This window comes from Pieris brassicae, chromosome 5 (assembly GCF_905147105.1).
Source record: "Pieris brassicae chromosome 5, ilPieBrab1.1, whole genome shotgun sequence".
In the NCBI taxonomy this organism is placed as follows: domain Eukaryota; kingdom Metazoa; phylum Arthropoda; class Insecta; order Lepidoptera; family Pieridae; genus Pieris; species Pieris brassicae.
In genome coordinates this window covers 14,898,631-14,919,014 of record NC_059669.1, presented here as the reverse complement: position 1 = coordinate 14,919,014, position 20,384 = coordinate 14,898,631, and the positions used below count along the sequence as shown (strand labels likewise).

General features: G+C 32.8%; 2 protein-coding genes across 2 annotated transcripts; both read left to right on the top strand.

Annotated features, from left to right (window-relative positions):
• Positions 1-356: 356 nt before the first annotated feature.
• LOC123709595 (cell cycle control protein 50A) lies at positions 357-9,880 on the top strand. Its single transcript, XM_045661022.1, has 9 exons — positions 357-556; positions 630-763; positions 922-1,130; positions 1,394-1,527; positions 1,887-2,012; positions 2,328-2,413; positions 3,043-3,178; positions 4,303-4,468; positions 6,400-9,880. Exons 1-9 carry the CDS (start codon positions 502-504, stop codon positions 6,443-6,445), a joined length of 1,092 nt encoding a protein of 363 aa, XP_045516978.1. The 5' UTR covers positions 357-501; the 3' UTR covers positions 6,446-9,880.
• A 1,220-nt stretch (positions 9,881-11,100) lies between these two features.
• LOC123709723 (apyrase-like) lies at positions 11,101-19,383 on the top strand. The gene is made up of 11 exons (XM_045661246.1): positions 11,101-11,267; positions 11,772-11,994; positions 12,429-12,620; positions 13,062-13,192; positions 13,760-13,901; positions 14,587-14,713; positions 14,970-15,127; positions 15,858-15,948; positions 16,087-16,248; positions 17,147-17,313; positions 19,158-19,383. The coding sequence occupies exons 1-11, from the start codon at positions 11,167-11,169 to the stop codon at positions 19,284-19,286; spliced, it is 1,623 nt and encodes a 540-aa protein (XP_045517202.1). The 5' UTR covers positions 11,101-11,166; the 3' UTR covers positions 19,287-19,383.
• The last annotated feature ends 1,001 nt before the right edge of the window (positions 19,384-20,384 follow it).

Sequence of the window (20,384 nt, the reverse complement as noted above, 5' to 3'; positions counted from 1 at the left end):
AGTCCATTTATTTTGGGGGATTTTTAAGAGGGTTATTTCGAGAAAAATACTACAATTTTATACAATTTATATGAAGCCTCGAACTCAACCAACAATCTTAACTAATTATAAACTCCAAGCGTGGCTATAACTGTAATATCAAAAAGCTAAAATCTACCTGTGGGTAGTCCCTGCCCAGAGGTGGGTATATATATATATATATGTATAGCTTGTAAGCCTTAGGTTAATCAGTGGAAAAACATTTGAAATACTTGTAAATGTTATAAGGGCTATTCTTTTCTCTATGGTTAGTACCTTTAGTTGGTCTGTAGTAAAGAGTCCCCCAGTCTGAGCGTCTGTCAGTCTTTAATCTTTACTTTTGCCTTGATAGTCCGATCTTACATCTTTGTCAAAATAAACTACCTAAGTTGTAAATAAAAAAATATTTTGCTTATTCTTATAACTTATTGAATTCAATCATTTTAAACGTTCTTTTTATTTTTTAATATTAATGCCTTAACTATGGCTACCTCCAGCGATACTTCTGACCAAAATGTTAAATCAAGACGTCCTGCAGGTAACAAAAATGATAGACACACCTTAGCCTTGGAGATATTGATCAGATTTTTGATATTTAAACGTTTTTATAGAGTCCGCATTTAAGCAGCAACGTCTACCGGCTTGGCAACCAATTTTAACAGCCGGGACTGTTTTGCCAACTTTCTTTGTAATTGGAATAGCCTTTATCCCAGTGGGAATTGGATTACTTTACTTTTCTGATGAGGTAAGCTATATAAATAAAGTAATTGCTTTTAATGTTTATATTTATATCTTTACGTTATTTCTTACATCTTGTATACTGCTTTGTTGTTTGTTTTAAGACAGATTCTAATGATAAACATTAAAATTACTGTATCTTTTGAACTATTTTATTATGTTTAGGTTAAAGAACATGTAATTGATTATACATACTGTATGAAAGAAGATGCTGTCAACGAAACCTGTGCTAAATTTATCAAAGACACTAAAATGATGGAACCATGTGTATGTCAAATCAATTTTAATCTTACTGAAGATTTTAAGGGAGATGTCTACTTTTATTATGGACTAAGCAACTACTACCAAAACCATAGAAGATATGTCAAATCTAGGTTTGTAAACGTTTTTTAGAAATTAATGTAGATGTTCAATATTACTCATTACTCATGATCCTCATCCACACAAAGTCCCTTCCTACTTTCACAGAAAACATAAGTGGAGAACTTAGTTATTTCTTCAGAGGAAGTAATTATCAATACCTATATTTGTAACTAATTAAATATAAAGATTTATATGCGGTAGATATAACAATATTTATATTTATTATATTATTCAAAATTTAATCTATTTTTTATACTTTACCTATTCTTAACAGAGATGATAGCCAACTTCTGGGCCACTTAGCACTGACACCCTCCTCCGACTGTGACCCATTTTCATATGCAGAAGAGGAAGGTAAAATGAAACCTATAGCACCTTGTGGAGCCATAGCAAATTCTTTATTTAATGGTAAGTAGTAAATGCTGTTGCTATCATGGTTCAATGATAAGTGCTTCCCAAACGGGTCCTGGATTCAATTCCTGCTGAACTAAGAACTAATTTACGTAGAATAAAACCATGCAAAATGTGAATATGGTCTTAATTTTGTTATGTATATATTATGGTAAATGATTGAAATGAAAAGTGAAACAATGTGAAAAATTTCTTGCTCATATAGCTTGCTGTCAAAACATTATTGTACAGAACTGTATATGCTAAGATTAGAGCTAAGGGTAATGTCCATTCATATTATGTAAAATAACTTAGAGTATGATTAATTCTCTGGCCTATAACAATACTGCCCTTTCTTTAAACCTATATAATTTCAGATAGTCTACGAGTGTATTCGCAAGAGATAAATAAGATGGTTGAAGTGCCAGTTTTAAACACGGGTATTGCATGGACGTCAGACAAGGACATCAAGTTCAGAAATCCAGCAGGAGATCTTAAAACAGGTACATTTATTACCAACTAAATTAATCAAATGCAATTCAAAAGCACAAGTACACATTAAATAATACCTGCATGAACAGGAATAAACATTTATTGAATTACTACCAATTTCATGCCATTTCCTCAGGGTAATTGATCACCATTTTGTTTCGTTGCCCTTTAATTAATTTTTTTTCTTCTGTAAAAGTTGCTATTGTAATAAACTTGTTTGAGACAAATAAAACTGCATTTATTACCATTCACCATTACCATTTCATGCAGGAAGATGCAAATGTTCACATATAAATTGCCTAGACAACCTCTAATTCATTTTCTAGCTTTCGCCAACTTCACAAAGCCAGTTAATTGGCGGAAGCCAGTGTGGATGTTGGATCCCAATAACACAGATAATAATGGATTCCAGGTTAGAACCTTTTTTATTATTAGCTTTTTGTTTAATATGCTATACTATTGTAAAAACATAAATGTATGTTTGCTTTCCATAATATATATATAACAAAAATGATTTTTAAAAGTATTGTAAAATGTTAATATAAACTAAACCAACCTCATTGCACTTTTAACTAAGTTACGTCCTTTTCTGTCATATTGTATTAACGCTGTTATGAAAAGAGACATGACTAATTCATTCATTACTTTTTAATAAAGGGTGATAATTTTAAGATTTCATTGGGATTTATAAATAGTAACAATGTTAACAGATATAATATTTTATATCCACACTTTATATTATATACTTTAATTTATAGGCTCCTGATGTTTTGAGAACTGTTTTGTAGAAGCCTGTAGAAGCAATATCGAAAATTAATTATAATAATTTAAATAAGATTTTTTATTTAAAATATGCATCCCAATACAAGGCCAAGTAGTGTTATAAGCAATTTCGTTGAATAACAATACATGGTCAAACCACTAATTTTTATATAAAAGGTATTTGTTTGAGACATTTGGTTAGAGCTACTACTAGTGGGCTTAAAACCTAAAGTTAATACCTAACTGGTTGTAGTAATTATACTATTGAATATATTATAGAATGAAGATTTGATAGTTTGGATGCGAACCGCGGCCTTACCAACATTCAGAAAACTTTACCGACGCGTTGATCATACTCGGGCTGGCTTTATTATTGGACTGGCTAAAGGACCATATACGCTGCAAGTTGATTACAGTAAGTCATTTATTATTCTATAAATTTAATATTTTTTTTAAATAATAATAAACTGTATCCACACCAAATATGGTTGCGACAAAATTGTTCTGACGTTACTCCTTGTGGGTGAGGACTAACGTTAGATTACAGCTATTTCGTGGTACTTCAAATTGTAAAATTTTTCGTTTATAACTGTACCTAATAAAAAATAAATCAATGGCGATACAACCTTTTTAGGTCTGGGCCTCCGATTTGTGTATCTGTTTTATAATCATTTGTTAATCTAATAGGCAAGTAGGTGATCAGCCTTCAGTGCCTGACGCACGCCGTCAATTTTTTGGGTCTAAGGCAAGCAGGTTTCTTCACGATGTTTTCCTTCACCGTTAGAGCTAATGTTAAATGCGCACATAGAACGAAAATCAATTGGTGCACAGCCGGGGATCGAACCTACGACCTCAGGGATGCGAGGCGCACGCTGAAGCCACTAGGCCAACACTGCTCAAGTGTACCTAATACTGTAATTAATTAATATTGGTTTTAATAAAACATATTCCAATGGTTCTACATGGATAGGTTGGCTTAGTTTGCATTTATTTCTTTCATTAATGTATAGACTAATAGGTCAGCCCGACATGTACATTTTTGGGTCTATCGCGATATTTTCCTTCACCGTACGACCAAGTAGCAGATAGATGAGTTCACTGCCGGGATTTCGCATTAAGAAGGCTCCCTCTGAGTTGCGTGCTTAATATAGGCTGGCAATATCTAAAATTAATTAATTTTCATTTTATTACTTTACATGTTTTAATTAAAATATGTTTGTACATTTTTCATTAATTGGGGCTAAGGTTTACCTTAAAAATAAAAATAAATCAATGGCGCTACAACCCTTTTTAGGTCTGGGCCTCAGATTTCTGTATCTGTTTCATGATCATTTGTTAATCTAATAGGCAAGTAGGTGAACAGCCTTCAGTACCTGACGCACGCCGTCGACTTTTTGGGTCTAAGACAAGCCGGTTTCCTCACGATTTTTCCTTCACCATTCGAGCGAATGTTAAAGTTATCTTATCTATAAAAAAACACAAGATAAAAACGATGTTTCACCTAAATATTTTTAATGTATTGTCACTTAATAATTTCAGATTATCCAGTAACAGATTTCGATGGAACAAAAACATTTATAATATCGACGACTTCGCTACTCGGTGGCAAGAATCCTTTCCTTGGGGTCGCGTATGTCGTGGTTGGGTCTTTGTGCCTCCTCCTGGGAATTGTTCTGCTGGTTATTCACGTTCGCTGTTCTAAGAGGTAAGTTAATACAATGTCTTGAGTGTTGTCAAACTACTAAAATTTCGCTAAGTTCTAAGAAATCATAATCCTGTGATTGTACAATATCGATTACTATATTCTTTAACAGTTAAAATACAATTATATATCATCAACCTTTAATATTGCTAAACTACAGGTCCAATATAAAAATAGTCTTTTCCTCTGTCTCCTCTCTCATCCCTTAGGTTGTAGGTTCGATCTATAGCTGTTAACTAATAGACTTTCGGTCTAACACTCGCTTTTGAACCATAACATCGCGTGATAGAAGGCTGATCACCTACCTTATGAAATAAAAATGATCAAAGAAACCCATCCAATGTCTGATGAGATTGGATTTTAGAATAACAAACGTTTCTTGTTGAAGGCTTCCCCAATATCTAAAAATATTATGATATTTATAAGATAATTATTTACGAATGTAAATAAACGAAAATATATTTTTGGCTTAGCTCTTTTTAACTTAAATGTTGTGGAATTTTCATTTAAATACATAAAATAAATAAAACAATGATACTGTGTAAGTTTGATGCGAAATTTGAACTTAAAATATCGATTCGTTTTCGCGAAACCATTTTTTAGCTATATCGCATAGAACTAAAATTACTTGAAAAATTGATAAGATGTAAATAATCTTAAAGGTACGATATATGTATGTTAAAAAATTGAGGCTTTATAGTCTGCAGTTTAAAATTCTATTATATTTTTATATTTCAACAGGTTCGAAACTTTGCTAGAAAAATAATAATGAAAAAAAAAAAACAATAATATATTTTCGGCCTTAGACAAACTCTTTAAATCCGTGTAATTCACCTACAAAACATATTTCTGATTGGTTTATCTGTAAATTAAGAAACGTAATGAATCTTAATTATTTACTACTTAGGACAACACTTCCAGTTTGTTGATGCCCAGTAAAATCAACGGACAACGATCTTCATTATTTAGTTATTATATCCAAATAGGACAATTTACACATGTCCCCAAAAGTAGGGGTTAGGGGAGAAGGGAAGTCCCACATCACCATATCCACACCAAAATCTCTGATATTCAGAGACGGTAGCTAATACCGACTAAAACCACCTTGTGTAGTTTCCACCAGGCCTTGTTAGGCTCCGGGGTCGCTCTCGTTATACCGGGGCGACGCCCAACGACGGGTAATAATTTATTTCGAATATATGTAATCATAACAGATATCCTACATCGATTTCTCAAACTTACTATGTGGAACCTGGACCATCTTTGCCAAATCGTGGTCTGACGACGTAAGTCCCCAAACGTCCATTTAGTTTATAATTCTATTATAGAGGTATTTAAGTAAATTAATATTTATAGGAAGTAAAATTAGAAGTAATGGTAATAGCTATTTGTATTTAGTTCATCTAATTAGATATTATTTGTGATTAACGCGAGTATATCCATTTCTACTACTACTTAGCTTGTTCGTTGGATATATCAAAGCCAACTACATTGAACTCTCAAACATTTACTTCCTTATCAAAAATAATTTATTACAATTGCACCATTTTAACGTAGGTACTTTGTCACACTATCTATCTCTTTTTATCGTAGTGTAAACACAATTTGACGAAACTCTCGTCAAGACTGGAATAAGACTTCGTTTTTATGATATATGCTCACGTGTTCTATGGAACTCTTTATTACCGATATTAAGTGTATTTTAGTTTATATAGATATAATTAATGAATTATAAATTAACGTAATATTAGTAAGTGTAAATTCATAATAGTAATCTTGCAGTTATGTTACTTGAAGTTATTAATACATTTTTGTATTATGTGCACTAGTTACATCACTTCCATATTCGTTGCATTTTAACCGTTTTGTTAAAGACAGTCTTTATTTAACACTACAATTATTTATAATATTTATCAGTTTATTTCTTTTTTCAGTACCACAGAGATGATCAACGTAAACCCAAGGACACCTTACTCTTAATTTAAAATATGCAAGAAACAGTTAAAATGTATACCTTTTATTTACATTATAGAGCATTAGAGGCTTGAAAATGGAATTTATTACATGTATTAGGTACTATTCAAGTCCTAGAGGTTAGCGGTCATATTATTAACCAACATGGTAGCCCTATATATTATCATGTATCTTTTATACTAGACGCGTCATACCTTTCGAAAAATTCGTCGTCGTCGAGTGGGTTGCAAAGTATGGAACTCATTTCTAACATGTATACCCGTATAAAAATTACACCGTGAAAAAAAATGCGAATTGTCTCGTCAATTGTTTGCCTACAAAAAGTTTTTATATCAAGTTCGCAATGATACTGGCGACTTAGAAAAAAAGAACTAAAGAAAATTATTGCGTTCTTTCCAATTATTTCTTTTTAATACAGTTTACATTTCTATTTTCCTTGTAATAATGCAGAAGTAAGTAGGCTTTTAAAAATTGATAAAATTCCCTTTAGCGGAATTGATAACGTTCTCTCCTAGTACGATGAACCATTATGTTTGATATAACAATGAATACAACTTGAATTTTATTCCTAAAAACGACTTTAGTTGGTAAATAGGGAAGGTGTACTGTTTTGCTCTGTATAGAGATATTAAACTAACTTGTTATATTAATTGTCACAGATTATTCTTACATATATTGCACAGTATATAAGCTAATTTTAAATATAAATATTCACGGTTTGCTTCATTCACATCAATTGTTTTTAGCGCCCTCTATGTAAGTTTAAAGTCCTCTACGTTTCGAATCAGATTACATTTTTAGTAACGTCAAGTTCAGGTTATTTCAGGGTGTTAGTTTTGTACCACGATGTCATTCTAAAATTCTAATATTCCCTTCTTTACGTTGTCCGTGAAATCAATAAGTTAACACGAAATTAAATTGTTATTTTTGACTTGTAATATATATGACACAATAAAACGCTTTTTATACTCACTCAGCGCATGTACTGTGCTTGAGTCACGTCACTTAAATTAGTTCAAGAAATAAGACATCAACAACATCAACGACATCAAATATCAACTTCAATTGACCAAGTAAGACAATTTACTCCAAATTGGCAGATTGTTGGATCGGAAAGAAAGAGATAGTAATATACACATAACGATTCGCATTTAACCTCGTTTCACTCTTATAATAACTATATTTTCATAAACATATTTTTGTTTTAGATAATATCTGTCTGAAAATAATTAATGTTGATAGACGATAATATTAAACGTTAAAACTAATTCAGAATAACGCTGAAAATTTAAATTAACATGTTAATTACTAATTAGTTATTAAGCCGGAATTACATTACGAAAATAGTGCCATGTGAAATCAGTTTCACGAAAGTAGTTTCTATATATGTGATAGTAATTTTGTAAAATAATTTGTGTCGTGAAATTCACCGTATCGCAATAATCTTGGCTCCATTAGCATCAATGCTATGTCATTCCATATTCAGAGATGCTTATCTATTTTGCGTGCCATGAAATTAGTCCCTAAATAGTAGATCAAGCACCTGAGAGGTATAAAAACTAATGAGTAAAGATAGTTTTAATTTTTACAGTGAAACTTCTTTATCGGCGTTGGAAAACAATTTACCGTCACATTTTTCCGTTACGCGCCATCTATTTCTTGTCCCTACCATGGTTGATTTGAAAAGATTCGTAGCCATTAATAACAAAAATATATTATAATGATAACAATGATAGTAATAATTCTATTACAATTAATGAAATTCTCTAATAATCTTAGTAGTAATAAGGTCAAATGAACTAATTTCATTATTGGTATTCATGTCTATAATAATAAAAGCCTTTTGTTAAACTTTATTTAACCTGCATATAGTAGATCATTTTTCGAAAAATAAGGTCATAAAGAAGTTTCACTTCTTACGTGTGTACACTAGAGAATGTAAACAAGATATGTCGAGAAGCGTTACCAGCAAAACTTAAATTTCAAATTACGCTGCGTTTTTTAGCAACTGGAAATGGTTTTAAGTCGATATATAGTGGCATCAAAATACACACATGCGCACAGCACTGGCGTTTTCGCGACACTAGTTTCACGTCGCATCTCTATCATAAAATTAGTTGCATGAAAGTAATTTCACAGAAAAATCGTCCAGGGCATGAAACTCATTTGCGTTCATGAAATTAATGCATCATACTTTCGATGACACGTGAAACAATGTAAAACAATTGTCACGAAGTTAATTTCATGCCACTGATTTCGTAACGTAATCCCGGCTTTACGGCTTTAAGTAGATGTTGCCTTCTATAGTATTAATAAATACATTATTTATTGGAATATCTATTGTTTAAGTTGTCGAAGTATTACGGTAATCTTTTTTTAACTGTTACGATTTAATTTGTTTATTAATGTTTTGTTAATCATTTATATTATTAGATTAAGTTACTGTTTTACATCTCAGTTTTCTCTCTCTCTCTAATATTTTGTTTCTGGTTTAATGTTTTTAGCTGAATAGTATGAACATATCTAAAATATGCTTATAAGTTGTTTTGGTAGCACGTTCAGTTAATTCCTTTATAAAGTGACTACGAAATATTCTTTCAACTAAATTTTGTACTTATCATACGCTAGTGGCACGGGCTATTTAAAAAGACCTAATAGAATTAATGTTTACTATGAAATGAGCATTAATATACAAAAAAAATATATAATATCGGTTTGGGTATTGTCGAATATTTAAACTGAATATAGAAAACTAAAGCTACATTATATTTGTGTGCATTTTAAAACACGCCTCAACCCAATCTAATAAGGTAACAAATGCATTATCGAATATCGATATTTTAAACATTATTATTACAAAAATTGTTCTCTTTTGCATGTGGAGTGTGACCCATGTTTCGTTTAATGTGTATGGGGTCCGACGTATATGGAACAAAGTGCCTTATATTTAGCTAAGCATATAAAACAGTATTCAGAAATTGTAGGTTATACTTGAATTGTTTGATTAATTAGAAACATATCGCAAATTTGTCACTGTCAAAATACTTAAGAACAAATTGGATTAACAGATGGAATACATTTGATGATGTCAGTCAATCATAGATACAAGATTATGTCTGCCCTATATCAAATTGGCGGGAAACGGGAGTTACATAAGTACTAAGCTTATAAAAAGTTACTACCCACCCGTATTTACTTTGACTATGTTTTTTCTGTCAGAATGTATTGATGATATACTGCTATAGAATTTTATCACAAGTATTAATGTAATCTTTTGCACGACTTTCAATATTTCATAAAGTATTTGAGTTGATCGCTATAGATAAGAATCTTATCTTCATTTGTTTGGTCGCAGAATGTAACATTCCAATTTGTTCATTTTTTTAACAGTCATCCTTTGTGTAATTGTGATTAGAACTTTAATAAATGTTTTAGAACTACCACTGCTTTTTTTTAACAACCTTTATAGGGTTTTGAGATAAGGGCCGCCATCTAGTAACGACATAACTAAAATGATCATGAAACATGTTTTTTTATACTGCAAGACATTTAGGACTACAAGAATAAGGTTTTCGAGACCAATTCGACTACACCTAATCCCTAATAGTACAGGTCATGTACTTGACCGTGGGCTCACGAACCCAGTTCCGCTTTAGTTCTCATCAGCTCTACGGACGTGTCCGTTCCGAGTATAGTGACGATTGAAGTTTGCGGCCTCGGCTCACTAAAGATGGTATTTATCTTTGATAACACTGATTTACAGCTTAAGATATGGAATTTGACGTTGCTAATTTGTCCGATTAATTTCTGCAAAACATACAATGACGGTGTGATATAATTTCGTTGTATTACTGCGTATAGGGTTCAAAAGGTAAAAAGGTTTCAAGATGTAGGTGCAGTGTATTTACTTTATTTATCTACATAACCAGGATACATTGCAGTCTAGGTAGTGGGAATATGTCAAAAATATTTAGTTATTCTCTTAGTCTTTAAAAATATTTTTTTAAAGGACACATGCAGATATAAAAAAATACAATTATAATAACTTAAACAAAATAGGCCCAACTCATTTACAACAACTTTCAACTTGCTGGCACCAGCAACACTGATTTTTAGTTGATCGATACTATCCATGAGTGACAGCAGTACATATTTCGTGAAGCAAGCTATTATACGGATCATCAGATCAGATTATATATCTTTTAAAAATGAGAAGAATGATTGAAGCCAAAAGTAAGGGTGGATCTACAGTGTCTCAGTCACCATTTTTTATTGAATACTGATAAAATAAATAAAAGTTAATAATCAATTAATTATCATAATGCCTCAATCCTAATTCGTCATAAGGTTTTCTTAAATTCTATTTGAAACGTAGCTCACGAATAGGGGAGGGGGTCATTCAACATGCCTTAACAGTAGTGTATGTAGAAAGCCGAAAACTAGAGGTAACATAGTTTAAGATAATGTTTAACAAACTTTGACTACACTTGAAGCCAACATTCAATCCGCAGTTAGTAAGAACAATATATGCCCGAAGTATATCTAATATAAGAAAAATGTCATCAATAACGTAATTATTATTTTAAATGATAATTTATCTGATTAAATTTATTAGGTTACGGAGATACGATAACATTAATAAAAACGATATTGAAGAGCCGTAAATCGATATGTTAATCTTGCTATTGGAATTATTAGTAATAAACCATTTTTAAGAAGTTGGTACTATGGGCTACTGGGCTGTGCTGTTTTTAGTGGTAGTACCAGTGTTGGGACAAAATGACATGTATAAACTAAATATCATTCATTACAATGATTTTCACGCACAGTAAGTATATTTTTTTATACGTATTTCATTACAATAAGAATTATTTTCAAAGAGACAATCAATAACATAACAACCTATATTATGGCTAATCTGTACATTTGAAAGAGGGTTATAAGTCTAAATATCTTAAAATCAATGTGTACGATGTTCGAAAAAGAGTCGAACAGGGCCAACGATCGGCCAAAATAATTTATTGGTTTTCATTTATTTTCTGAGTGTACGCTTCGAAATTACTATACTACTAGAATAGTATAGTAATTAGTGTAGTATAGTACGTATAGTAGTATTAACATATAGTGTAGTATAGTACGAAGTAGTAGAGAATAGTACGTAAGACGAATTTGGAATTCAAATATATGAAATATAGTTAGTTTTCAGGCCCATATTTTAAAATGAAGCACTGTCTAAATTGACAAACGTCAGAAAGTGCTCTTACTTAAATTGAGTTCAAGTAACTAAGTAGTCGTTAAGCAATCGTTCTAGGTAAATAACCGTTATTTCCAGCTTCGATGAAATATCCCAATCAGGTGGAACTTGCGATGCAGTAGCACCATGCGTGGGCGGGATTTCTCGACTTGCCACGGCTATAAAGCAAGCTCTGGAAGCTGAACCTGAGTCCCTGGTTCTTAATGGAGGAGATACCTTCCAGGGGACTATATGGTACAATATTATGAGATGGAACGTTTCTCAACATTTCATGAATTTACTACCTCAACATGATGCTCATGTGAGTTTCAACATTGCATTGAAACGTTGTCGTATAAATCTTCCAAAATCGAGTAGACAAAAATTTGCTCCAGTGTCAGGAAATTGAAAAGATTTTAACCTTTTCATGGTGTCACGATCCAATGTCATTTAGAGGATTTTATATTATTTATTAGTTCTTGATGTTGTACCCCTTAAAAGTGACGTTGGACCGTGTTGTATGAAAAAAGTCTAATTTACCTGGATTAGTATGCACTTGCGGCACTGCCACGTGAGATGCGAAGCAGCGTAGCGCACCTATACTTTGACATGACCTTATTGCAGTACGCACAACACATTCTATTCGATATTCTAGCACATTTCAAATTGCAAAATTGTTGCCAACACATAATCTCCAACAGAATCTGCTCCAATGATGTCTTTGATTTTAAGACTAAGACAGGAATTTATTTCCAGGTTCTAGGTAATCACGAATTCGACCATGGCATAGAAGGATTACTGCCATATTTGGAGCGTTTAAAAACAAATGTGTTGGGCGCTAACGTTAACACAACGTTGGAGCCAGAGTTGGGGCAATACGTGAAGAACTATGTCATCGTAGAAAGGAATAATCGCAGCATTGGTATCATCGGCGTTTTATTGACTGCTGTAAGTTTAAGTATCAGTCTTTTGTAGCAAGATATTACGGTTCATTTTTTGGTACAGTGTGAATGATACGGAACTGCTAATTATGGATTTAATGGTGTTCAAATTTTGTATACGAGTTTAAGAAAATTATGAAATATTTTATTTTTTAACTATCAATGGTACCGAATTCGAGCCCCAGCTGTGTACAGAAGTACAGAAGCTTTTTGTGCGTGACTGTGTCTAAGACTGCAGTTTCCTTAAAATGTACACATTCACCGTTGGTGGAAGTGTTATTTGGTCACATAGGAAGAAATACTATTGGTGTTCAGCCCGGATTGAACGCAGGACTGAACAGAGAATTGCACACTCAATTCACACCCAAAACATTTCTCATACTAAATACGAGCTCTGTTTCCTGACCTAACTAATTAAACTATACTAACAACTTTAATATCTTTACAGTTTACAGCTGATACTGGTATGGTGGTAGTAGAAGATGAACTGGAAGCCATAAATCGAGAAGCGGCGATTCTGGCGGAACAAAATGTTGATATTATTATTGTTCTCTCTCATATGGGATATTCCATGGATCAGTAAGTTGTTTTGCTTAATGAAGCATATTAATCGCAAAATTATCTAATTTTAATCATTATTTCGTTCGTGCGTAGCGCAGTGTTGTGATTAAAATAATTACTTGATAATATTATGTCATACTCGTGAACGAACTGGTGCTATTTGTGGTGACTGGTCGTACTTGAATTCGTATATGCGGTGATATTAGTTATTTCCACTACGTATTTGCATGTTGTTCCCACGAGAGTATACGTGCGTGCTCCTATTTCACCATGCCTCCTGCAGACAAAGATTAATTTGTTTTTAATTTATTTTATTATTATTAATCACTTAAGGTGTCACGTGGAACATGGTGTAATGGTTGCAGCTCCCTACAAAAATGGTGTAAAACAAAATATTGGCGATTAAAAAGAGTGGCGGAGAGTTTATTGCCTGTTCTTTCATTCTTCTTTTTTTCATTCTTCGCCCTTGATTTGAGAACTAGTAGTAAACGTAAAATTAGAAGCATTTCATATACATTTCTGTTTTTGACGTTCATAAGTGAATGAATAAATGATTTTGATTTTGAATTTTTGAATGTATTCTAGGGAACTAGCAGCTAAGATGTCACCAGAAGTGGATATCATAGTGGGAGCCCATAGTCACACACTTTTATTTACCGATGACGCTCCCTTTGGTACACCTGGCGGTGATTATCCTACCGTCATCACTCAGGATTCCGGACATCAGGTATAGGAGTATCTAATTTTGTCAATTGAATCAAAAAATAATTGGAATTACAATTGGTAATTTTGATATTTTCACTTTTTATTTTTCAGGTTTTTTATATCATAATATGTAGACTAAAAATGCAATGTTAAAAGACATCTAAAGTACAGACCAGAACTAAAACAAATATAATGTAAATATTTATTTATAATATTCATATTAGTCTATTTTATTACTCGTATTTATTGTTGGAAAAATATTGAACTAATAGTTAAGCGTGTGACTATCGTGTCATATCGTGTATCGGGTCATGGCTAGAGCCTAGATTCACAAACATGATGATGGATCATCATTCCACCAATGAAAGGAATGCTCATAGAAATGTGCGCATTCAACAGTTGCTCACAGGTGCAGGAAACCATAATTTTCACCAGCATGTCTTAGACCCAGAACTTGAGAACAAGCACATAACGCATCAGTGGTCAGGCCTAGTTATTTAAATTAAAAAGACCTGTTACGGACATTAAATAAAACATCATATATTAAAGATATCAATCATTATTATTTTTTTACATTAAAAATAAAACAAAAATCTGACAAGTTGAAGGACATATACATCTTTGCCAACTTGGATCATATTAATTAGATGATAAAGAACGAGACCACGATAAAATATAAATAGATAGATAAAGATACTTTGTTTCAGATACTTATTGTGCAAGCGTCTGCCTATACGCGATATTTGGGTGACATTACCGTTTTCTTCAATGATGAAGGAAAAATTGTCTCTTGGCAAGGTCAACCAATATACTTGGGGACATCCATTATTAAGGGTTAGACAATAATACTTGCAACCCCTTTTTCATTGCTTCTAATATTCTGAAATGGTACATAATTCAATGTTTTCTAACTTTCGTAGAAAATTCGCTCTTTCTCTTTAGTAATATTATAAATAATCTCTTAAATAGTGCGGATTCAATATCGTACGTCTCCTAATTAAGTTAAAAGCTGTGCCACTAGATGGCAGTGAAATCAAAACAAAATTTATTTTACTACTGAATTTTAAATGGTTCCATATTATGTTTTCAGATGCCCGCATGGAAGCAGAATTAGACAAGTGGCGATCTGAGTTGTATCCGATTAGTCGGGAAGTGTTAGGGCGATCTCTGGTGGCTCTTCGACGCAACACGTGTTACGGGGGAGAGTGCAACCTTGGCAGTTGGGTCTGCGATGCCTTTTTAGACCAGGTGTTTTACTTGTATATTCAATATTATGTTTAGTAAAACAGTTTAACATTAGCTTGAACGGTGAACGAAAACATCGTGAGGCCGGTTCGGCTTGCCTTACACCCAAATAGTCGACGGCGTGTGTCAGGCACAGAAGGCTGATCACTTGCCTATTCAATTCACAAACGATCATGAAACAGATACAGAAATCTGAGGCCCAGATCTAAAAAAGTTTGTAGCGCCATTGATTTATTTAATTTTTTTCAAACAGTTAAAGTATCCGGAATACTCTAAAATAAATCTTAAACTCAATTATATAAACTTTGCCCAACTTAAGTTGACAAGTCAAGTATTTATTAATTGTTTTGGAAGAAACTTTTTTGAGAAATAAACATTGGTTATCCAGTCGCAGAGGGAGCCTGCGAGTCCCTGTAGAATTCTGAACATCAGAATCATTGTCATTGAACGCGTAAAGATTCGTATTCAGGTTTCTTACTTTTAAATATAAAGCGCTTCAATGTAGTTCTGGTGGTTTTTTCGTACACTATCAATAATTCAATTAGTTTTTTCCTTTTCAACTTCTCACTAGGCCCGTGGTGCCAGAAGTTGAATAACCTCGACATTAACGTGATGGCGGAGCCTTCGTGACCACGAGTAATAAATTTAATAATTCTGTCAACGCCGTGAAACTAATAACTTTCTGGAAAACTAAAGCGATAATAATTTCGATTGGACTTATATTCTTTATTAGATGTTGCCGCGTGCACAAGGTTCAAATTGGAACTTCGCGCATCTCTGCTTGGTATCTTCTGGAGGTCTAAGAGCGAACATAAACTCGGGAGGTATTTCTTTTTAGTATCCGTAATAAAAGGTATCTCTTTAGCGGTGACGATAATCCGTAAATATTAGAAATGTTATAAATTTCATGGGTGATATAATGTAATTTTGATTACGTCTTTTAATGTAATATATTTTCGTAGATGTCACAACTGAGGGACTCCTCATGGCGTTGCCTTTTGAAAACAAATTACAATCGTTTGAGCTGAAAGGGAAATACTTGTTGGAGGCCTTGGAATACTCTGTATCCGCTGTACAAACCAACCCTAATAGTTTTTACAGCTATAGAATGCTGCAAATTGGTGGTAAGAAATTTACTTTTACCTTGTTAACATATAGATATGTTAAAAGGAAACCGCGTATATTTAATTAAATAATAATGCAGTGCCGGTACAACCTTATATAGGACTTTAGATTGCCTTAAAAAAAGTGCTCAACGCATGTTTCCAACAAATACATTAAATCTCTAGGGAAATATTACGGCTTTATTGTAATCTGAAGGCAAGGTAATCGAGTCGCCTGTTAGATATTTTATAACAAAATTTTAATAGAAAGGTCTACCAATCTTACCTTTGCAGTAAAAAAATTAGAATGTTATTTATGAAGTATTAAAATGGGTCAATCGGCTTATTACTTATATACGCAGATGTAGTTTTTAGCTTTTTTCCTCTCGCGTCTCCAATAAAAAATTTGGTCAACTGCCTAGCTCAATGTTAAAATTTAATACCAAACAATGTTTCAATCAAGAAATATTTGCGACTGTGACACACGGATACTTGACTTCAATTTCTTCAGATATCATGTCTATTCTAAAGTTTTACTCGACATGTCCATTAATGTTAACTATATCAAATAGAATGAACATTTGCAGTTGGATAACTAGGCGCTTGCTTGCCTAAATTGCAAATAACCGGTGCGAACAAATAAATAATTTATAAAAAAGTTCTCTGTTAAAAAATTAAAAATTGTAGTAGAAAGTATAAATTAGTCAACTATGGTTGGTTTGCCTTACCCATGTAACTTTTATTTCCTTATAACGACAACTCTAATGATGTGAATGCGTTTTTCGCCCCTTTCAGCGTCTTTTTTACACTAAATCTAAATCCACAATACAAAAAACGGCACTAACTTTTAAAGGTCTGGATTCACTCAGATTTTTCTATCTATCGTGCGCTGTATACATTCGTATTACATTGACCTTAGGTTTGCGAAATACATTTAACGCATCAGCACCAAGTGGTTCTCGTCTGATATCCTCAAGAGTTCGTTGTATAAACTGTGAGGTTCCGAATTATAGTCCAGTCGACCCTGAAGCCACTTACCGAGTGATAACTCAAGACTACCTTGGTAATGGAGGCGGTGGATATTCAGTAAGTATATATTTAATATGTAATAATAGTAGTAATAATATTACTGACATGAACAATAAACAAGTATAAGCAATAGTAGTACCAACTGCCAACTCGGTTTAAAAAAATAATAAGTAATAATAGTCAAAAAATATATAAATATAAGTCTGGTAAGTAACGCTTAAGTAAAAAACAAAATAAATAAATCGATGGCGCTACAATCTATGTATCTATTTCATGATTATTTGGTAATCTAATAGGCAAGTTGGTGATTAGCCTTATGTGCCTGACGCACGCCTTCGACTTTTTGCGTTTAGGGCAAGCTGGTTTCCTCACGATGTTTTTCTTCACCGTTCGAGTCAATATTAAATGCACACATAGAAAGAAAGTCCATCAGTGCACAGCCGGGGATCAAACCTACGATCTGAGGGATGAGAGTCGCACGCTGAAGGCGCTAGGCCAACACTGCACGCTTAAGTAACCACATAGTAACACCAGTAAAATATTTTTCACATTAGATGTCATATTTCGTCGTATTTGTATAAATATATAGGGTATTTACTAGATGAGGTTTCATGTGGATTGCCCCAGGGAAATGTTCTTAGTCCAACACAATTTTTTAGTGTCCATTAATAATTTATATTCTCTCAAGCTCCCTAATGCCAAAGTCTTCTCCTTCACTGATTACGTCTGTGTCATCACACAGCAAGTATTTTACTCACGCTCTTGGAAACATGAATTTTTAGATCTTCACCGCATCTCTCAATTGCTTTCAAATGGTTATTTGGAAGGAGATTTCCTTTCACTTTATGCGTTAAAAACCAAATATATTTGGTTTTGCTTTCACATCTCGAAGTCTAATAAGCCAAACCTCATTCTGACGATCAAATTGCACTCCTGTTTGAACCTTCACACCAACTGCAACCGCTTTTTTTGTGTTCTACTTTCTTGTGGTAACTTCTGACTTGTCTTCTCTAGTTCGATTTGGAAGGTTATTGTGTTGTGAACAACAGTGCTTAACCGAACGTCGATGTAGCTTTTTAGACTTCGGGTGCCTCTAACACTATCGAACTTCTTCTCTTCTTCGTCTATCGTTCAATATGTGAAGTACCCATAACTTCTAAAGTATAGACAACTATACCTAATGGCAATATGCCGTTTTTTTGTACAAAACACTGAGAACCCCACGTCATACGCCACCCAAAAAATTTTTTTCCCCCAAAGCTTTTTCCACTTTCTCAAAAACAAAATGTTCACTATCGCTTCAAAACTTTATACATTCACTAACAATCTTAAGCAAAATTTTCTAAACCTATGCTTATGCTTAAATCGAAAGTATTCTTCTTGTGCGATTGGAGTGTTATCATAATAATAAAAGTGTGTTATCATCAATTATTATTAAATGGAAGAGACTAACTTCTCACGACACAGGAATCCTAGGGTGGGCACTAAACATCATTTTTTAATAAAGTTTTTGTTTCATTTTTCTTACAACTTTCAAAAATCTTAAAAAATATTTTGTTTATTACGTTTTCAACTTTCTTAATATTTTTTTTAAAGTTTCCTTTAACATTAATACAGTGTTTAGGCCTTGGGATTAAATTCTGACAGTCATACAAGAAAAGCTTTCTATGCTTTACACGTATCACAACTTTTACTAACGAGTGTTAAGTGTTTCAACGTATATGACGTTGAAAATAACGTAGACGGTCATAAACATAGGCCAACAGTGCTTTTATAAATCCTATTACTTGTTCATAACAAATAAAGTATAAGACTTTCTTCTAAGTAAAGTATAAGATCTTTAACAAAACAACACGTTCGTCCAAAACGGGTGTATTCTATTAATAATTATATCCCTTTAGGCAATAACCAACAACAGAGAAAATATAGAGGATTATGATTACGACTATGCCGCTTTACAGGATTACATGCGAAAGAGTAAAATTTTCTTTCAAGACAACGACGAGCGAATAAAAATGATTTATAATTAATATTGTAATTGATACTTATGTGTAGATTAAAATATGTCATATGTCAAATAAGCTAACTTTAGTTACACAGAAGTTACAATAAATAAGATAACTTTAATCGTTGTTTTTATTTTTCCCCATTACAATCTATTATAAAAGGCAACATTCTCAAATGCCATTTGAGAGAACCGACCATTTGGTACGGTAATCCTCCACCAGTCGTAAAACAAATTTAATTATAATCTCACCTGTCTTGTTATGGTTAATGGTCTATTGATAAAGCCTCCGTTTCTAGAATATTAGATTCAGTAGTAGTACAGTCAAAGTCTAAATCATTTATTTATAAAGGTAAATGTATATGTACACTTATGAACGTCAATAAAGAAATATATATTAAATACTTTTAATTTTACATTTACTGCCAGTTCAAGGGCTTAGAACGGACGAGAAGAACTGGCAATAACTCTTTGCCATTCTTTTTAATCGCCAAGTTCTTTGTTTTACACAATGTTTGTTAGGAGCTGCAACACCATGTTCCACAGTCAAGACGTCAATCCAAAGTAATTAATAGGTATACATTTTTTTTTAAGATTTGTCCTCTATCAGAAGTAACCAGGGTGAAATAGGAGCATGCACTTACATTGGGAACAACAACGCATACACATAGAAATAACTAACTTCACCGCATACACCAATTCAAGTGTTAGTGTATTAAGTTAAAGTAGGTACCGCTGGGTCGACAGAGTTGAGAAGGACCTGCTGCAGTTGAAAACCAGCAATTAGAGCCTGGAGGGCGGCACAGGACACTGGCAGGTTCTCTTTGTGGTGGCCAAGACACAATGAACTAAATTCAAATGAGATACGGAAGTATATTATTATATTATGCATAAGCAAGATTAGATTAGATCAACATCAGTTCATAAGAATAAAAACGTTTCTTATCTATGTTGTCAATACAATCAAATTGATTCTGATCATAAGTGTATTAATAATATCCTATACTTATGCTTTTGAAAGAACCTAAAGTAAATAAAAGTTTCAATGACAACGCCAGTTAACGCTTAAATTACATTTTAGATAGACTATATGAATATAGTATGAAATATATACCTAATATAT